We start from the raw sequence: 19211 nt of genomic DNA, 5'->3' as shown, positions 1-19211 counted from the left end.
AACATTCAATCTCAGTATTGGATAGATACCAAGGCTGTAAATGGCTCGATTGTAATCATGTATTGTCTTTCCGCTGATTGGTTAGCGCGCAACAAAAGCTTTTCACTGTACCTCGCTACACGTGACAATAAACTAAACAAACTAAACGGATAGTTAGACACATGAACGCATGACCTCTGCTCTGACTCCATGCTCCTCCTGCAGCCTGCCTGAGAATACCCTGAGGGCATGGGAGGTGAGACCTCAGCCCGCTCACCGGCACTATTTCTCCCCTCATCCTCCTCCAGCATCTAACCTTCTCTCTCCAACCTTTTTTGTTCCGCACATCCATTGAATCTTGTCTATTTGGTGAATTAGAAGATAACCATTTGCTCCACTATTCCATCCGATCTAAAACAATTCCAAAATACTCTCTCCAGAATACCATCTTGTGTGCATCCGTTGTGTACGAGCCAAAGTGTTTCCTCACACCCGTGTTCAATGGCCTGCATCTGATCTTGATTTCATTCCCTTGCTTTGATCTTTGCACTTGAATGTAATTTCTATCTCATCGTATCATATCATATCCTTTAATCATCTTAAACAGATCATCCTATAATCTTCTATACTCAAGGGCATGCCAGGCACATCTATTAAATCATCTACCAATTTAACCCTCTCAGCCCAAGTATCTTTCTGATAATTATGACGTGTAGCTTTTCAAGATCAGAATCTATTTCCTGAAATGTGTTCCAAATTTAATGTTGCAACTCCTGGCAGGGTCTAATCAGTTGGAATAGCTGTAATTACAACACTAGGGAGATTAAAAAAAAAAAATCATTCAATTTTCACATTTGAACTCCAGCTTGCGAAACAATGCCAAGTTAAAATTCTTCCAGTTTTCCGATGTTCTCTATTTGAGGGTTGTGGTGTTAAGCATGAGGTATTAATCGTTTCATTAAAGAGTAACTGGGGGCTGGAGAAGTCCTGGCTGCTTAGGTTTGTTTATTTCACATTTTCTAAGATGCTTTACACAGAAATATAATTGTTTGTGTACCTCAATGTTCATAGGTTCGTATCCCTCTCCAAAGGCTGGAGCCACGTTGGTGGTGTACAAGGATCTTCTGGTGTTATTTGGAGGCTGGACCAGGCCAAGCCCCTACCCTCTACATCAACCTGAAAGATTTTTTGATGAAATACATACTTACTCACCTTCCAAAAACTGGTAAAGAACTTATCATTGCTTAATATTTCTCATTTAGTTCGAAACTGGAATGTAATGAGAAAATTGCAACAAATGTATAGTTTAAGAGAATGCACTGATTTGGTTAAATGTAATAATCTGGTAACCACAGGGCACCCCTCATCCTGCCAGTCCATGTAAAAGTTTGACTTTCCCGGCAAATTCCTTTATTCTGTTTTGTGGTTAATCTTGTATTTAATAATTAACTCAAACTTAAACCAATGGAAGATTGGCATTAAAGATAAATGTGTTATTTGGAATGCACCAAACGCAGGCACGGAAATCGCTATCAAAACATGGTAGGGGACACAATGTCTTGGTGGCCGCGCGCGCACATGCGCACACACGCGAGGCTTCGGCCGTGGGCCCTGTGGACGGTAACATCGGAAGCTGACCTGGTTGGTGACTTACTCCGAACTCCAGCAACAGCAGCCCTGAATCGTGGGGCTTGAATTGGCCCGTTGACGGGGCCTTTCATGGGCCGGCGGGGGCTTCAACATTGAGAGCCTGGATCGCCTCGATGCAGCAGTTTGATTTTAAGCCGCGCCGGGCGCTGAAAGGCCCCGCGAACGGGCCGATTCAGCCCTTAGAAAGCGTCTGATGAAGTCCGGATTACAATACATGGGGGGGGGGTGGGGGGGGGGGGGGGGGATTGATTGTCCCCACCTCTTAAAGCCTCTTGGAAACCTCTTAAAGCATGGGGGGGGGGGGGGGGGGGGGTGCCCCCCGTCCCCCCCCCAGGATTTCCGCACATGACTAAACGGCACAATAATTAGTGCGACCTTGCATCCTGGGTGATTAAACACGTGGAGCAAGGCTTTTAATGTAATTACTACAGTTTAATGGTGAAGAAAGTATATAATGCAGTGTTCGGGAATCCTAAACGCTTAGATACCAAAGGTATGTAAATCAGGGAGTTGCAGGAAACCTCATTACAGTTTGGGTGATTTTTTTTAGATTAAAACATTTCTGACCACCATTTATTCTCAAGATGCTTTGTTATCAAGATGCTTATATTAGAGAATAACACCTCTTCATTAAAGAATAGTAAAATAGATGTTAGTTTCCGTAAGGTCATTGTTAGTAAAATACGCAGCAGATCTTGTGAGCAAAAGATAAGACACAAAAAGCTGGAGTAACTCAGTGGGGCAGGCAGCATCTCTGGAGAGAAGGCATGGGCGGCGTTTCGGGTCGAGACCCTGTTCCGCTGAGTTACTCCAGTTTTTGTGTCTATCTTCAGTTTAAACCATTCCTACACAGATCTTGTCAGCAAGGGGTTAATGGAGTGAGCGAGCGCATTCTGAGTTGAGACATAGCCTAAAGCTGAAACCACATAATATGTGAAACCCAAACAGATTTTTGGCCCGGCCTAGGTGCATTGAATAGCATTTCTGCCTGCAACCCTGGCTGTGATGCATTAAAGCAAAATTACTTACACATCTTTTCAATGTGGTTTTCTGTATGCCAGAACATGAGACTGAATTGTGAGTATTTTCATCAGTGTAAATCTCTTCTTCCTTCCTCTCTTGAAGGTGGAACTGCATTGTTACAACTCACGGACCCCCTCCAATGGCTGGCCATTCATCTTCTGTAATAGGAGATAAAATGATTGTATTCGGAGGGTCGTTAGGCTCTCGACAAATGTATGTATACATCATTTGTTTTTTGGTAAATTAGATGGGAACTATGCAATGCAATGAGATCCTGTATGGGGGAGTCTAGAACCAGAGGGCACAGCCTCAGATTAAAAGGATGTACCTTTAGAATGGAAATGAGGAATGTCTTTCCCCAGAGGGTGGTGAATCTATGAAACTCACTGCCACAGACAGCAGTGGAGGCCAGGACTTTGGCTATTTTTAAAGTGGAGATTCTTGATTAGTAAGTGTGTCCGAGGTTATGGGGTGAAGGCAGGAGAATGGGGCGGAGAGGGAAAAATAGATTAGCCTTGATTCAATGCCAGAGTAGACTCGATGGGCTGAATGGCCTAATTCTGTTCCTGTGTTTTACAGTCTTATTTAGGTTACCCCCACCATTCAGACTGCTTGTCCCACATTTTTTTTTGTTCTCCCACACCAGAGATATTTCGCAATCTAGTTCCTGTTATTAAAAACGATGAGTAAATTTGCTCTTGAATTGATTCCCAGGAGTTCACAGAGCTGCTTCATGTGAAGTGCCTAATTATATTAGTTGTCCTTCGTGACGTGGCTAGGTTCATTATTGCCGATGGCATTTCCTGGATTAAAAAGGTTGTTGGGTGAGAAATCATTTGCATGGTTTATGATTTTGAAATCTTGCCGCTTATTTCCATCTTGACCTGTACTGCGTTGACTTCTGTTCAGGAGTAATGAGGTCTGGATTTTGGATATGGAGCAATGGGCCTGGTCCAAACCAGCAACGTCAGGCATTATGCCACATCCAAGGGGTGGGCAGTCCCAGGTGAGTGAAAAAGAGACGATCTTTCCACTTTTTAACGTCTAGGCTGCTCATTTTAAATGCAATGGAAATGTACATTTGAGATGTTCATGTTGAGTTGAGTTTATTGTGTCACCTGTACCGAGGTACAGTGAAAAGCTTTTGTTGCATGCCAACCAGTAAGTGGATAGACAATGCATGATTACAATCGAGCCATCGACAGTGCACAGTTGGTGTCATTATATCAGGGTTTTGCTGCTGACATATGTGGGATGTATGAGTATCTGGAATAGCAAATGATTTTTTTCAGGGTTCCGAGAACTATTTGCTATCTGAAGTTTCCGTAAATTGGAAATCCTGTCAGCTGAAATCGCAAAAAGCTGCACTTCCAAGTTAATTATCTATAAATGAGTACAGATCTCAGTTAACTTTAGATCTTAGTTAGAATTAATTAATTCGCGTAGATCTGTACTACAGATTCAAAACTTGCCAGATCAGAGAGGTTGCCGGTCTAGAGAGATTCGACCTGTATATTGCTTCTGTGGTTTGCTTCCTTAAAGTAAGAGAATTTTATCACGTTGGGAACTATTACAAGGTTGACAAAAAATGCTGGAGAAACTTAGCGAGTGAGGCAGCATCTATCCATCTCTCCATAGATGCTTCCTCACCCGCTGAGTTTCTTCAGCATTTTTTGTCTACCTTCGATTTTTCCAGCATCTGCAGTTCTTTCTTAAACTATTTACAAGTCCTGGTTTGCAGACTTATTGGGCGTGCTCACTCTTGGTTTTAACTAGGTCATCTGGTTGACACCAGACGTGTGGCCTACATTTTAAAAGTAGCTTTTTGAAGTAGCTGGCAGAGTAGCAGAAGTAATGTTACATCTGTGCGGCATTAACCAAAACATATTTACTTTTTATTGTAGATTATTATTGATCATGAAACTATCCTGATCCTGGGAGGCTGTGGAGGACCCAATGCAGTGAGTACCAGTGAAAACATAAGAAACCGTGGATTGTGGAATCTTGAGTGAAAAAACAAACTGCTGGAGGAGCTCAGTGGGTCTGGCAACTCTGTGGAGAGGATCCTCAAATGACGTTAGTGTGGGAACCATTCTTCAGTCCTGACCCAAAACATCATCTGTCCATTCCCTCCACACATGTTGCCTGACCCGCTGAGTTCCACCAGCACTTTGTATTTTGCAGTGCATGTTAGTATCGCCATCTTAAACCGGGATATCTTCACCAAACCTAATGCTCTTGGAGTCTTAGTTACAAATGGTGAAATAAATTTGCCATATCCAGGTAGAGAGAAAAAAAAAAGTGCAGTTACTTAATCCTTTCAATAGTTTAAAGCTCTGCATACATTTAGGTATTCTGTGAATTAGTGAAAGAAATAAGCACATTCTCAATGGGCCGATAATGCACAGATCACGTGGTTGTCGGGAAACAATCTCATTTAAAAGTAAATGTAGAAAAAAAGTATTGGCAGGGGAATAGGAGAATGCTGAACACATGACTCCTGAAGGCCTATTGATGCCGAACTGGAGTTGCTTAAAAAGGTGGGAAGTGAAACAATTTTACATTGGTAAACATTTGGTTTTCTTGGTTTAGCGCTTGTCCTATTCTCGCATGTACGTTGTATTTTAATAGTAATTTAGCTACTTCTGAGTACTTCAATATAATCCCCTGCGTGGCGTTCAATTTTGTTGTCTATCCTTGTTTACAAGGTTTGGTCTTAAAGGTGTTTAAGAAGGAACTGCAGATGCTGGAAAATCGAAGGTACACAAAAAAGCTGGAGAAACTCAGCGGGTGCAACAGCATCTATGGAGCGAAGGAAATAGGCAACGTTTCGGGCCGAAACCCGAAAGGGTTTCGGCCCGAAACGTTGCCTATTTCCTATATTGGTGATTGTTCAACTCTTTGCATGGAGCGAAGGAAATAGGCAACATTGCCTATTTCCTTCGCTCCATAGATGCTGCTGCACCCGCTGAGTTTCTCCAGCTTTTTTTGTGTACCTTTGGTCTTAAAGGCGTTATGTTGGAATTGTTAATCTGTCTGAATTATGACTGTCCTAAAAATGACTGAGCATCTTTCTTTGGTCACTGTTCCCAACCAGTTGTTTAAGGATGCATGGCTGCTACACATGAGCGTGACCCCCTGGACATGGCAACAGTTGAAAGTGGAGAATGAGGAGCATGGAGCGCCAGAGTTGTGGTGTCACCCGGCCTGTAGGGTAAGCCTGAACAATGTCTTTTGTTAAACACATCGTGGCGCAGTGGTGGAGTTGCTGCCTTACGGCGCCAGAGACCCCGTTTCGATCCTCACCACGGATGCCGAGTTTGTACGTTCTCCTTGTAGCTTTCCTCCGGGTGCTCAGGTTTCCACCCACAATCCAAAGACGTGCACCTTTGTAGGGTAATTGCCTTTTGTAAAACTGTCCCTGGTATGTAGGATATTGCTGGTGCGAATGGGGATGATTGCTGGTCGGCGCGGATTTGGTGGGCCAAAGGGCCTATTTCTGCACAGTATCTCCAAGTTAAACTAAACAAATTTTAGATGGTTCAAGTCTGATGCCACAAGTGATAGAACAAATAAAATATATCCTGGTTGGGATTCATGATGTATTGACCAATTTTACCTGGAATTGGTAGATTCATCAAGTAGAATGTTCTTATGTAGTAAAGATCGGATTACCTAGAATATTTGGCTCATATACAGTAATCCATGTAATAAAACACTTCAGCTATGATAGTTGTAGTTGAATAGCTGAAATTCTTCCCTTGACACAACTCCTCTTTCCCTCTCTCTGTGCCGGCCCTAACTTGCTCTTGCTCCTAATCCAATTTGCCCCTGCCACAGAAGAGACTTACTTATCTTACCCCAAACTAACTCTTGCTCTCCATCCTCATCTCCCTCTTGCTTGTTTCCCTCTTTCTGCCACTCATTTCCTTCCCCTCTCCGACTCACCTCTCCCTCCCCTCTCTGGTCCGCCGCCCTTTTCCTCTTGAATCCCAAATTAATTGTGGCTCCCATAAGTCCTGTAGATCATATGAATTCCAATTTTCCAATTGAATATTTGATTTCTGCGCCTTGTTTGGCTCCTGCCATTGCATTACCAATTGCCTGCTTTGAAAACCACTCCTTGTTTGTGGTGCTCCACCTTTTGGTTAATATCACATCATGTCCAGTACACAGGTTTGAATGTAGGATTCTTCTCTTTGCTGGTTGCTATATTATCACAGAACCCTTGTGCCACTCACTAGAAGCCTATGTATCACTATTGAGGACTAAGATCTCAGTACTAACCATAGGTTTTCTCAAACAATCCCAGTTTGTGACAATTTTATTATAGAACATAGAACATACAGCTCATGGAAAGGCCTCTCAACCCACAGTGTCTATGCCGAACAGGCTGCCAAGATAAAGTAATCGCCTGCACGTGATCCATATCCCTCCATTCCCTGCATTTCCAAGTGCCTATCTAAAGGCCTGTTAAATGTCACTCTAATGGACATGGCTCTCCACAGCCAGTCACACAAACACTTCCTATTATCTTCCTTATTATGCTCGTGTTTGGATTCCTGTTTTGTTTATTCCTTTGGGAAGGGTGGAAAGAGAATTATGTTTGCGAGTTAAAGGAATAATTCTGGTATTTTATTTTAAATTATGTATGCTATATATATATATACTAGACCAAGTGCAGACCCGTTGGGTCTGCTCCCCCAATGGTGTGATCCCCCAACCCAATATTCCACCATGCACCCGTCTCCTCCAATGGAACTGAAGCCGTTCTCAAAAGTAAGATTCCAGCACTGCCCTGCCTCTTTAAAAAAAATCCCTGCCTGCTGCAGCAGTGAAAAGTTCAGTGTTCCTGTCTTGCAACTTTGTTTCGAAGTGTGTTGGAAGCTGACATGTAAATGGAGAAGCGTGTTTATTTTTGAAATACTTGGGGGGGGAAGGATTTGATTAAAAACATGTACTTCAACACGACGAAATGAAATGAGGAGCGGATACTTAGAAAGAAAAGCGAAATCTCTACCAAAATGGAAAATATCTCGGAGATTGAGCGTCTGGATTGGGCGTGGCAATGAATCAAAGGAAGAATTGCAGCCGTACTGCAGGCGGACTGCAGGCGGACTGATTTGAGTTGATGATATGATATGGTATGATGATATGATAGATATAAACAAGATGAGCTAATCTCTCTCATTTACTCTCTAGGTTGGACAGTGTGTGGTGGTCTTCAGCCAAGCACCCAGCGGCAGAGCCCCCCTGAGCCCCAGCTTACATTCCCGCCCATCTCCCATCAGTGCCACGCCACCAGCCCTTGGTGCAGAAATGAGAGAACATCGCTCCCAGTCCCCCGTTCGGAGTACCGACGAAGTTCCGTGCGTGAACGGGCGCTGGGGCACATTGAGGCCAAGGACACACAGGCCGACTACATCCAGTTCTCGGGAAGGCAGCCTATCTCCAGCGAAAGGAGAAAGGTCACCGGTTTTAAATGGTGGAACATTATCCCCGGTATCCTTATCTGGTTCTTTGGATAGCCCAGTGCAACCAGGATCTCCCGTCACATCGGCTGTGGTGGAAGGATATGATCTTCGAGGTTCTATTGGGGTACTTCCGCAAGTCACGAGGCAAAGCACACCAGTGGAACAGAAGGCCGAGTCAGGATTAGATTCGTACAGGTCCCAGGACTTGGTAAATTGGGATTCGAAACCCTCTTCCAGTCACGGAGTGGAGGGGAACGTGACAAGCCCAGGAACTGAGATTAGCCTCGGGAATGCCGCAGAGCAAACCAATGGAATTCACACGCCACCTCACGTCGCCAGTGCTTCTTCGGGTCCAGTTTCACCCGGAGCGCTTCGACGAGGACTGGAGGCAGTGAAGGATTTGTTGCCGCAGAGTTCAACGTCCGCCGTGCCGGCCAGCTCGAGTCCTGCTTCTTCACCTGTCTCGCCGGGAAACCCTGGTCAAAGTTCAAGCAGTACTGACGCACCGCAACGCTCTGCACCCGCCCAGGCAGATGGACATGCACTGCCACCTATTGCACGCCGATTAGGCCACCACCCACCTCAGTCGCTAAATGTAGGAAAGCCCTTGTACCAGAGTATGAACTGCAAGCCAATGCAGATGTACGTGTTGGATATAAAGGATGCAAAAGAGAAGGGGAAAGTTAGTTGGAAAATTTTCAACAGCGGGTCGGTTGTAGGCCCACCGGAAACCAGCCTCCACACTGTGGTGCAAGGCAGGGGAGAATTGATCATTTTTGGTGGACTGATGGACAAGAAACAGAATGTGAAGTACTATCCAAAAACCAATGCGTTGTATTTTGTGCGAGCTAAGAGATAATGCACCGCCAGCAGGTATTTCACATTACCTGATGCACACCCATAAGCTGTGAATTCAAGAACAACATTATCTGTAAAACTATGCTGCAAGTGGTTTAAAGTTTGTGTTAAAACACAAATTTTTTGCTCCTTTCCAGTGAGTTTGTTATATCCAGACTTATCTATCTTAATTTGATTCTCGCTGTGTTTCCCGAAAGCTGCTTCTGCTTTCAATAATTGGATAAAGGAGTGACGCGTGAATACTTCTGCCCGTGGCCGCGAACACGTGGGGTTAGGGTACAAGTAAGCAAACTCGCTTTAGCTAGGTGAGATCTTACTTTAAGCAAATGCAGTTGAGTCGGCAGGGCGCAGCGATTCTGCAGGAATCTGCAGTGCCTGGTTTTGAAATTGCAGCTTATCTACAGGACGAAATGCCCTGTTCATTGAGGTGGGTCATTTTGCGATTCAGTAATTTGGTTCTCATCTTCAGTCTGCTCTGTGACAATTTCTGTATCAAATCAACTAATTGACATAAACCAATCACTCCAAAAATTGCACATGTTGGCCCCAAAGCCAGTGAGTTAACACGTACGTACATGCTAATGAAAGGTGCTGTGAAGCATTTACATTTTCTCTCACTGCATTTTATCACTTAATTTATTTTTTAAGGAGAAACAGTGTAGGTAATTATCAAGAGAGAAGTTTAAAGTAAGGACACGATTAATGTACGTGGTCCACTGCAGATGGTAGCATGAAGCCTTGCGGGTACACTTGTCCAATTGAATGCCGAAATGCCCATTCCTCGTTGTACGTATACATACTGGGGAGAAAGCTCTAAACCTCACTGGTGATCGATCAGTGCACCTGCCCCATTATTGGCCGGAGACAGAAAACCTCGCAACATTGGTGTTTCTGGACTTGTCCTGATGCAGATAAGGAAAATGATTTGGGAAATTGTATGCCTGGAAACTGAGAAATTGAATGCTTTTTAGAATAAATTATCTAATAAAAGCTGGGGAGAAAGCTCTAAAACATTTTCTCTGGTGAGTCAGTGCACCTGCCCCATTGTTGGCCGGAGACAGAAAACTTGTCCTCGCGAAACATTCCTCGTGTACGTGTTACTGGGGAGAAAGCTCTGGACTTGATCAGTGCACCTGATGGCCGGAGACAGAAAACCTCGCAACATTGGTGTTTCTGGACTTGTCCTGATGCAGATAAGGAAATGCTTGGGAGATTGTAAGCCTCACAACTGAGTCCTGTTGCCGCTGTTTAGAATAAATTCAATCTCAATAAAAGGAGGCCTTCTTTACTGACAGTGCAATGGTGGTGGTAATCAGTTAGATTGGGCAGAAACCCTTATGTATATTAAAGTCTGCCTGTGGTCTGATATGATAAACTGCTTTTATTTCAGTCGAGGTAGAAACCGGTGTTTCTGTATATTTAAACATTGGAGCTGTCTGGTTTGGGAGCATTTCCTTTTGATTTCAATTAACTCTTTTCAATGTCATAATGAACTCCTAGGAGATGGTTGCAGGTTTCTTTCGTTAAAAAAAACCCAACGTTTTATCTTTCCACTTCAGTTTAGCTTTTGGTTATGGCTATTGGCAACACGTGATGGCCTTCTTCACTCAGTTCTATAATAAGGGTGTTTGCACCATAAACAGTGAAATGTGTTATTGAAATCACTTTGGAATTTGGTTGTCTTTTTATTCACCTTTTCCATCATCTGCTTTATAATTATCTCCAGTAGTTGATACAAAAACTAAATTTGGAATTCACTTGCCATGATGAAGTGCGTACTAAGCTGCAAATTTTACATAGGCAACATTTCCCGGATGGTTTTTCTTGTTACTTTTGTGCAGAATTTTCATTCTTGCCCAGACACGATGATAGCATAATTTACTGGCATTTTATTGCAAGGCACAGTTCTTGTGGTGTTGCATTTAGGATTGCTTTGGTGTGGTGTGTTGTACATGTGATTCCCTGCACAGAGATCCCAGTTTCATATGCAGTATCTTTGGTAGCAGCCAGAGTGAGACTGTGTAAGGGAAATCTAAGACAGAATTAACCTACCTCTCCTATAGATTTCATAGTGCCCTTGAAGCTACTTTGAGCGCTAAGATAACCTTGCCGCATAATTTTACCGAACTGATCGGTCTCCTTTCTCAAGTTTCAGCGAGAAGAGAGATCACAACATTGAATCCCAGCTTTTGCAACATTCCATAGGAGATCTGCTGTGGTTCAACCTCGTGAGCATAGGAGAGAGTGGCTTTACTTAGGACCATAGATGACACTGAGGCATGTGTGCACAATCCTCGTAGCATATTGTCTTTGTGGGCAATCGTGGAGTTCTTGTTTCATTCACTTTATGACTGGTTCACATGTAAGAAACTGCTAATTAAAGCGGATGGAGGAGCTTGTGTGAGATGTAGTCAACGGCAGTAAAGAAGGAGGAATTGCACCCGTTGTGAATGGATGGCAGTAAATGCAGGTTCATCAGATGAAGAAATCGCTCCAGTTTATGGAGAGCTAGTGACCAAGATTGGAGTCTTCAAATTAGAACTCAAGAATTTTGAGGGGAGAAGGAAGTTTTGATTACTAGCATGTATTTGTGTAATCATTTACATATTGTCTGGCAATCTAGAAGAAAAGAGTTCAGACCTGTGATTTACACAGTCGAGAAAGCTATCCAACTAGATTCAGCGGTTCACACTCTCCTTCTGCTGTGTGTGTGTGTTGCTTGCGTGCGTGTGTGTGTGTGTGTGCGCGCGTGCAATGGTTTACGCGCATGCGCGCGTGTGTGTGATGGTTTGCAATTTGCTGGAACCAATACGTCTTTAAAATGCACAACATTTTATATAAAGTGACATTAGTAGAGGGAGCTAAATACATTTTTCTGCTGTTTTTGGTTTCTCTACTGTTGCCAGATCCTTACAAAATGCAGCGTGGCAATTTTAAAGTGTTGAGTTTTTCCCAAAATCCAGAAGGATCCTGTACAGTCCTTGAGGACGTGGGAGAGTCCCTCTGGAGAAATGGAGCTTGTCACAGTTCGGAACGCTGCAGTTTGCTGGGAACTTGTGCATGCAGTGATGCGCTGCTGCCCAAGGTGACAAATATGTTGCAATAATGGGGCTTTAAATTGCAGATATAATCCCTTTGCCAGTCCTGCTGCTTTGATTTATTTTCTACAGATTTTAGGGAAGTATAGGGATGAACTAAAATGCTGCTCAAATTCGAATCAAGTAATTATAGCTGGTGTGAAAACTTTTACTTTTTGATGTGTTCCTGGTTGATGGCAAGACTATTGGCAGTATGGGTACTGTATATAGCTGGTAAATATGTTACATCCTTCAATTCATTGAATTTATGCTCTGCTTTGATGAGGTAGGTCTGTGGTGAGATGTATTTGTATTTTCCCACAGATATAACCACAGCTTTGGTGCTATTTATGTTGACCTCTTTCCTGATGAGATTGACTGCGAAAATCGTGTTAATAGCAAATTCTATGCAATATTTTTTATCCCCAAAACTTAGCTGTTCCTATCTCCTTACTTATCCTTCCACTGAGACTTAAAAGTTTGAGAATCCATCCCTTTTTATGCAGCCACTGACTCGGTTGTGTATCTACTGCCTCTACACGGTTAAAGCCTGGTCATACATGTTTTGAGCCAGTTAACTATTTGTTGCAGATGTGGTAAAATGATAACTGGCAGACAGGTCCACAGTGCACTATGGCCTTGTTAATGGTTGATCATCTGATTTCGCTCATTGGACTTGATGGGGCAGATCTTTGTTAGGATTTGGGAATTTTCTCACTACGGCCAAAAAAGGGCAATAGGCATTGTTGTCGGAACACAAACAGTGAGAAGAGTACTGGTGGTATGTCTTATGGTTCTATCCAGATATGAATCAGCATGTATCCCTGTCTGTTTAATGTTATGCTCTGCCAATTTGTGCCTATGAGAAATGGAGGTCCATGCCATTATGAATCCGTTCACTCTACAGGTGTAGTCTGATTCAAAGACACATGTAATGTCTTGTCCTTTGTCAGATGGCTAGCTGTGTGGTAGTTGTCTGTATTTTGGTTATCAGTACTTTCCTCTTTGCACATGCTTGCCTTTCAGGCCTGATATTCGTATGAAAGGCACTTGGTCTGTATATCTGATGATTTCACAAATTCAGCTCTTGTGAAACTGAATATCAAAACAAATTTGCACCATAAACCCCAAACACAGAAAGAGCTGCTGAAAGCCTAAAATGTGATTACTTATCGCCTCCAGAAAATCCTCTCCATTGTTGTATTAAGCAGAGCTGTTGAGGGTCAGTTTCCATCAATGTTTTTTTTTTTTCATTATTGTCTTGGTTTAATGATTTAAATTTAACTTTAAATGGCACATTTAACTTTTGAGTGTTGTTAATACTACTAGTGCCACTGTTATAAATTTCCTCTCAATTTTAGACCCCTTGCATTTTTTTTGTTTAATGATCCAAAGTGGTCAAATTTCATATTGGACTTCAAACACAGTTAGTTAGTGTCACCTTCAGCAGAACAACTCTTGTACTCCATATAATAAGTCTCCACTACCCAAGTCAGAATCATACAGTCTTTTCAAATGAACGTATTTTCTATCGGACCAATGTCCCCAGGAATGGCTCAATATTTCACATAGGATCTTAAGAGCAAGCAGATATTGGGAGACCATTCTGTTAATCCATGAGGATAAATACAAATCTTGACCTTTATGATCTTGACAAATTTGGGGAAAGAAACCTAACTAAAGGAAAGATAGATATTTAAATACACATTGTAATATTCTCAGAATTTCCCAAAAGACATTGTATTCAATTAAGAATTCTTGAAATAAGTCATTTAACATTTTCTTCACAAATCTCTATAGTTTTGTAAATGAAACATACTTTGTTCTTTCCCAATACTCCATTGAAGGATTAATCTAGAATATGGTGTATTTAAGACCTGATATGAATAAATTCAGAATGTTCAATCTCAAGAAATAAGAACAAAATATATAATGGAATTTGCTTTATAAGATATGCTGCCAGGTGTATGTTTCAGGTGAGTTTATGGAGTACTAGGGGTGGTAACACAAGAAAAAGTGAATGGGAATTTAATTGGTGTTTGTGCTTATGAAACAGCACGGTGGTCTGTAGTAACACAACGTGTCATTTTAACTCCTGTCAGCTAGATAGATTTACATTTGGTTTCAGTTAGTTGCATAGGTTCGGAGGTCTATGCCCTGAAAATGATCACAGTCGGTCTTTATAATATTTAGTTTTCTTTACTAATGACCTTTCTGATATGCCGCTGCTAGTTTGAATAGAGCAGGATTTTTTGACTAGCAGTGCACAAATCTCTCTCGTTTCCATGCAGTATATTTGAGTACATGTGAAATGAAAAATGGTGAAAAAGCATAATCTGATGAGATTTCTGGAGAGCAACTGGGTAGAACGGGGTTTTCTTTGCTTGTGATTAATTGGCGTCAGATATCTTCATACTGTGTTTAACGGTGCCAATAATATTTTTCCGGAAACTCAATATACATTTTACAACTCAACAAATTGAAATAACGCATTTCACCGATTAAGAGATCATTTGGCACTGACGCAAGCGGCCGGCACTACACATGGAACACGAACATTTGCACAGCAGTGAAGATATTCACTGATCTTTAATTACAAATATTTCTACATCTTTATGACTTGCTTTGATCTTCAGTCTCCAAAGCATTAACTTGATTTGTCATCCTTATTTTCCAAATGATTTCTTAACGAGGCACAGTGGCCAGTGAGTCTATGCTGACCTTCATGGCCTTTTCTATACTAAGCCAAATTACCTGCAGCAATTCCATAACCCTCTATGTCTTGCTCATTCAGTTATCTACCCATCCTGATGCATCTTAAACATGACTGTTCCTAACTCCACCACTTCTCCTGGCAGCAAACACCAGATAGCAACTACTCTGTGCGAAAAATATACCCCATAGGTCCCCTCTTAAGCACCTCCCACTCAAATTGAACCCATGCCCGCTAGTTTTAGACACCGCTAAGATGTGAAACAGTCTATATCTACCCTATCTATGCCTCTCTTTCCATCATGTCACCTCTCAGCCTCCTTCGCTCCATTGTAAACAGTCCCAGCGTATCCAATCTCCTTATAACTCGAGCCCTTCAGTCCAGACACATCCTTGGGAATATTTTCTGTAGCCATTCTCGCTTAATCACATCTTTCCTGTGGTATGGTGACCAGACTGTACGCAATACAGTAAGTTCAGCCTGACCAACATTTTGTACAACTGTAACATGATGTCCCAACTCCTTGCTTACTCAGACGATGAATGCAAGCAAGCCATATGCCTTCTTTACCACCCATCTACCTGCGTTGCTACTTTCAGGGAAACATGTACTTGTGTCCCAAGGTGTCTGTTCTACGACACTCCCAGGACCCTGCCATTTACTTTATATGTACTGCTCTGGTTTATCTTCCAAAAATGCATCACTTCAAACTGGTCAGAGTTAAATTCCTTTTGCCATTCCCTTATTCATTTTCCCAATTGATCTATTTCTCGTTATAACCGCTATAGAGAACCGCTTTAACTGTTCATTATACCACCAGTTACTACTTATGCCAACTACGTTTTCATCATATATCATTAATATATATATTAATACATTTTATATATTATATATATATAAAACAAACAACAGAAGACCCAGAATAATGCTGATCACAAGCCCCCAATCTGAAAAACAATCCTCCACAATCACCCTCTTACTACCAAGCCAATTTTGCATCCAATTCGTATCTAAACTTGGATCCCGTGTGTACTAACCTGGACCAGCCTACCATGCTGGACCTTGTCAAAAGCCTTGCTAAATCCATGTGGACAACATCGATTGCTCTGCCCACGTCAGTCCTCTTGGAAAGTAAGACATAATCTGTTGTCACCCCCTCTTCCCACCTGACAACCCCATCATAGACACAAACATTTTCTCTCCCTCTCCCTGACCACGTCCCACCCAACACACCTTTATTTTTTACAATGTTTTGTGTTGATCCACAGCACAATCGGCTTCAAATTTTGAAATCAAGCTTTTCACTGGAAGGAGAAAGTTTAATGGCGATTTTGAGAAATTTCAACAATAGTAAGTTTAATGTGAGAACCAGTAGGATTTGGTAAAACTTCCTTTTGTTCTCAAATTACTGTTATGTTGAATGCATGTAATTAAATCAGCTATGGTAAGCTGTGCTAAATTGGGATTCTTCCTATCAAAATTTCTATTTGTGTCAGAAACTTTTTTTCTTATACAGTGGTCTTGTGTGAAATCTGCGTAGTATTTCTACACAAATGCAACAGTGGTTTTGCATTATGAGCTAATCAGGTGTGTTCCTGAGTCCATGATTTAGAGTGTAATGGAAGTTTTGTAAAAATGAACCAACTTTTAATTAAAAAGACATTGTTTAAAGAAAGATTGGAATTATTATTGTTGCTGAACAGACTACTGACCTAATTGGGCAGTTGTAATACTCCATGCATTTAAATTGCCAAGTTAAATTGCCAAGGAAGGTCAAGGGCTCAATTGCTGATCTATTTTTGCTTTATCTGATCTCTGCCAGATTAGCAAAAGGAATGAATGGTACTGACCTAATGAGAAAGATCAACCAGGGTTCTTATGCATGTATGTGGGAGTTTGGGTGTTCTTCATGATAAAATAGCTCTCAGGCACATCTCAAGGAAGCATGCATATGATGAATAGTTATTTGGGCAACTTGCTGAAGGAAGGATACCTGGCTCTTCTGGAGCCTGTACCCCAGTGATGATAGATATTGTGAAAAAGAAGTGGGATGTGTGGGTAGGAGTTGTACAATGGATGGGGGGGAAATGGTGTCCTCTGATTCTCTGCCACGGGTACCACGATAGATAACGGTATTGGCCATTGATAATTAAATGTAGATGGGATCCCTCATCACCCACATTGATTATATTAGTGACAAGTTACTCTATTTCTACATTTTCAGTCAAACATGCACGTGATGGTCTTGATGCCCTATAAAGTTGTGTAGGGTTTGAGAAGCTACCTCAGCAATGAGTACATACTATAGGGTAGACAAAAGTGCTGGAGAAACTCAGCGGGTGAGGCAGCATCTATGGAGCGAAGGAAATAGGCAACGTTTCGGGCCGAAACCCTTCTTCGGCCCGAAACGTTGCCTATTTCCTTCCCTACATAGATGCTGCCTCACCCGCTGAGTTTCTCCAGCACTTTTGTCTACCTTCGATTTTCCAGCATCTGCAGTTCCTTCTTGAACATAAATAGGGTGCAGAATTGAAGTCTGAAACTGTCAAAGCTCTAGTCGGTTTTTACTTTTCTCAAGCTGATGCTTACAGTAACAGATATTTTCTAGTAGTTCAATTCCAGTAATTGCTTTATACAAGTAGGCGATTTTGTCCATTCTCATCTGTGATTTCTTGAGTATAATTGATGGCCATTTGACATTTCATCGGTGAGAGTAGTTCATTGAGTTTCCATCCTTTATCAAAGCCATGTCTAAAAAGAGATTTGTTTGAGAATTAATGAAAAATCATTGAAATGGATTTGGAGGTCAGAAAAGTTGTCAGTTACAGACTCCAGGGACAGCATAGTTTTCTCAAGTAGCTTGCATTATCTTCACTGAATCATCTTATCGCGCTTCAAATGTATAGATTTTATTTAAACAAAATATGGTTAATCCCTTCTTGTTGGGAATGATATTTTTCTAAGAATATGTCCTGCCGGTGCAGCACATTTGATGCCCTTGTGAGAGAAAATATGCAGATGGATTTCTTTTCCAGGTGATTCCCACAAACCGCTTAAGATTGGTTCATGTCCAGAGTGATTTGATATTTTATAACATAATATATATATATATATATATATATATATATATTCTCAGGCTGTAAAACAGACTTAGTACTACTATGTTGGAAGTTACAGACCAACCTAAACAATTGCAGAATATACACACAGTGAAATGCCATACTTATCAAGAATGCAATAAAGGGAAGTCATGGCAAGTAATTACAGTTCTACATACATCAGAAGCTAAGCATGCAAGGTCTTTTTGTTTGGAGAAGTTTCCACTTTAAGTGCCTGGCATCCACAGCTATAACTTTGAGACGAGCTTAAATCTGCTTTACCTAATGCTCACTTGTTTTTCAGCAAGGCACCCATGTATTCTAAGAAATGACAAAGACTGCAACAGTTAATACAAAATCATGGTACCTCATGTTACGTTTTGTGTCATATTTAATACCATGCAGGTGGGAATTGACATACCTCTAACTAAGGTTGAATGTTTACTGGCCAGATGAATTTGGGCTGGGTTGCTTGTGTGCTTCCATCCACATAACACTAATAGCCAGCACACAATCAATTTATTCCATAGTGTAGGATTACTAAATACAATGAACATGTAGCCACATTGTACATGTTAAAGCAGCAGCAGAACTTTTACCTCAAAATGGATACAATTTCTTCAGCTTCAGAAAACTTAAATTTATGTTTTTGCTGTTGGAATTAAAGTAGCCTCATTTGTTTGTTAATATAGGACATATATTTAGCTGCCTTGTTTGGAGACTAATCAGTATAGTTTCTTATTTAAAAGCTATGAATAGAGCTAACTGCTGCTATGTATAAAATCTATCTAGTATTTAATTACACATTGTTTGGGAGATTTGCCTCATTGACTCTTTAAGGATGCATAGGAAAGATTATAATTCAGCAGAAAAGCTGGAAATCTGAAATAATTAAACCTGCTGTTTGCAACATTTGCCAGCTTTTGCTAAAAACAAGATAATAGTGTTTAACTCTGAATAGTTTGATCATTGTAGTTAATTATTTCTTAAAAGAAAATATTAAGGATGGGCTGCTGGTAAAAGTCACTACCTATTAATCTTGCAGGTTAAAAAAGCCCAATTTCATTTTTTACAAATGATACTGTTCTTGGTGTAAGGAGGGGGGTAATGGTCTGCAGCCAAAGTATTCCAGTGCCTTCTACAATAAGTTACATTTTATATACCACCATTAACAGTGTAAAAGCCCAAAGGTGCTTAACAGGACTGTTATCAAAATATGTACAGAAAATATATATATGGAGCTCAGTTTAGTTTCTCACAGCCTAAATAACATCTTAACACTTAATTAGGGCGTTTGGATGTGTGGAGCGAGTTAACACAGGGCAAATGCTATCTGAAA

The 19211-nt window shown here is 41.3% G+C and overlaps 1 protein-coding gene and 1 long non-coding RNA gene across 4 annotated transcripts in view; one reads left to right on the top strand and one right to left on the bottom strand.

The window, feature by feature from the left end:
* fbxo42 (F-box protein 42) overlaps positions 1-9898 on the top strand; it is a 28880-nt gene extending 18982 nt beyond the window's left edge. For all 3 annotated transcript variants that reach the window (XM_055659147.1, XM_055659148.1, XM_055659146.1), the window contains exons 5-10: positions 1051-1204; positions 2755-2865; positions 3562-3658; positions 4557-4613; positions 5750-5866; positions 7855-9898. In XM_055659147.1, coding sequence (XP_055515122.1) covers positions 1051-1204; positions 2755-2865; positions 3562-3658; positions 4557-4613; positions 5750-5866; positions 7855-8985 — 1667 coding nt within the window. In that variant the 3' untranslated portion in view covers positions 8986-9898. The remainder of the gene's footprint in view (positions 1-1050; positions 1205-2754; positions 2866-3561; positions 3659-4556; positions 4614-5749; positions 5867-7854) is intronic.
* Positions 1-19211, bottom strand: part of LOC129711503 (uncharacterized) — a 32721-nt gene that overhangs the window by 7977 nt on the left and 5533 nt on the right. Inside the window, exons 2-3 of the long non-coding RNA XR_008725854.1 lie at positions 2659-2810; positions 1037-1155 (exon numbers count right to left, since the gene is read on the bottom strand). This is a non-coding gene — a long non-coding RNA (uncharacterized LOC129711503). The remainder of the gene's footprint in view (positions 1-1036; positions 1156-2658; positions 2811-19211) is intronic.

The sequence above is a fragment of the Leucoraja erinacea genome, chromosome 30, assembly GCF_028641065.1.
Source record: "Leucoraja erinacea ecotype New England chromosome 30, Leri_hhj_1, whole genome shotgun sequence".
NCBI lineage: Eukaryota > Metazoa > Chordata > Chondrichthyes > Rajiformes > Rajidae > Leucoraja > Leucoraja erinaceus.
Note: the sequence above shows the minus strand (reverse complement) of the source record. Positions and strands in the feature narration are given on the sequence as shown.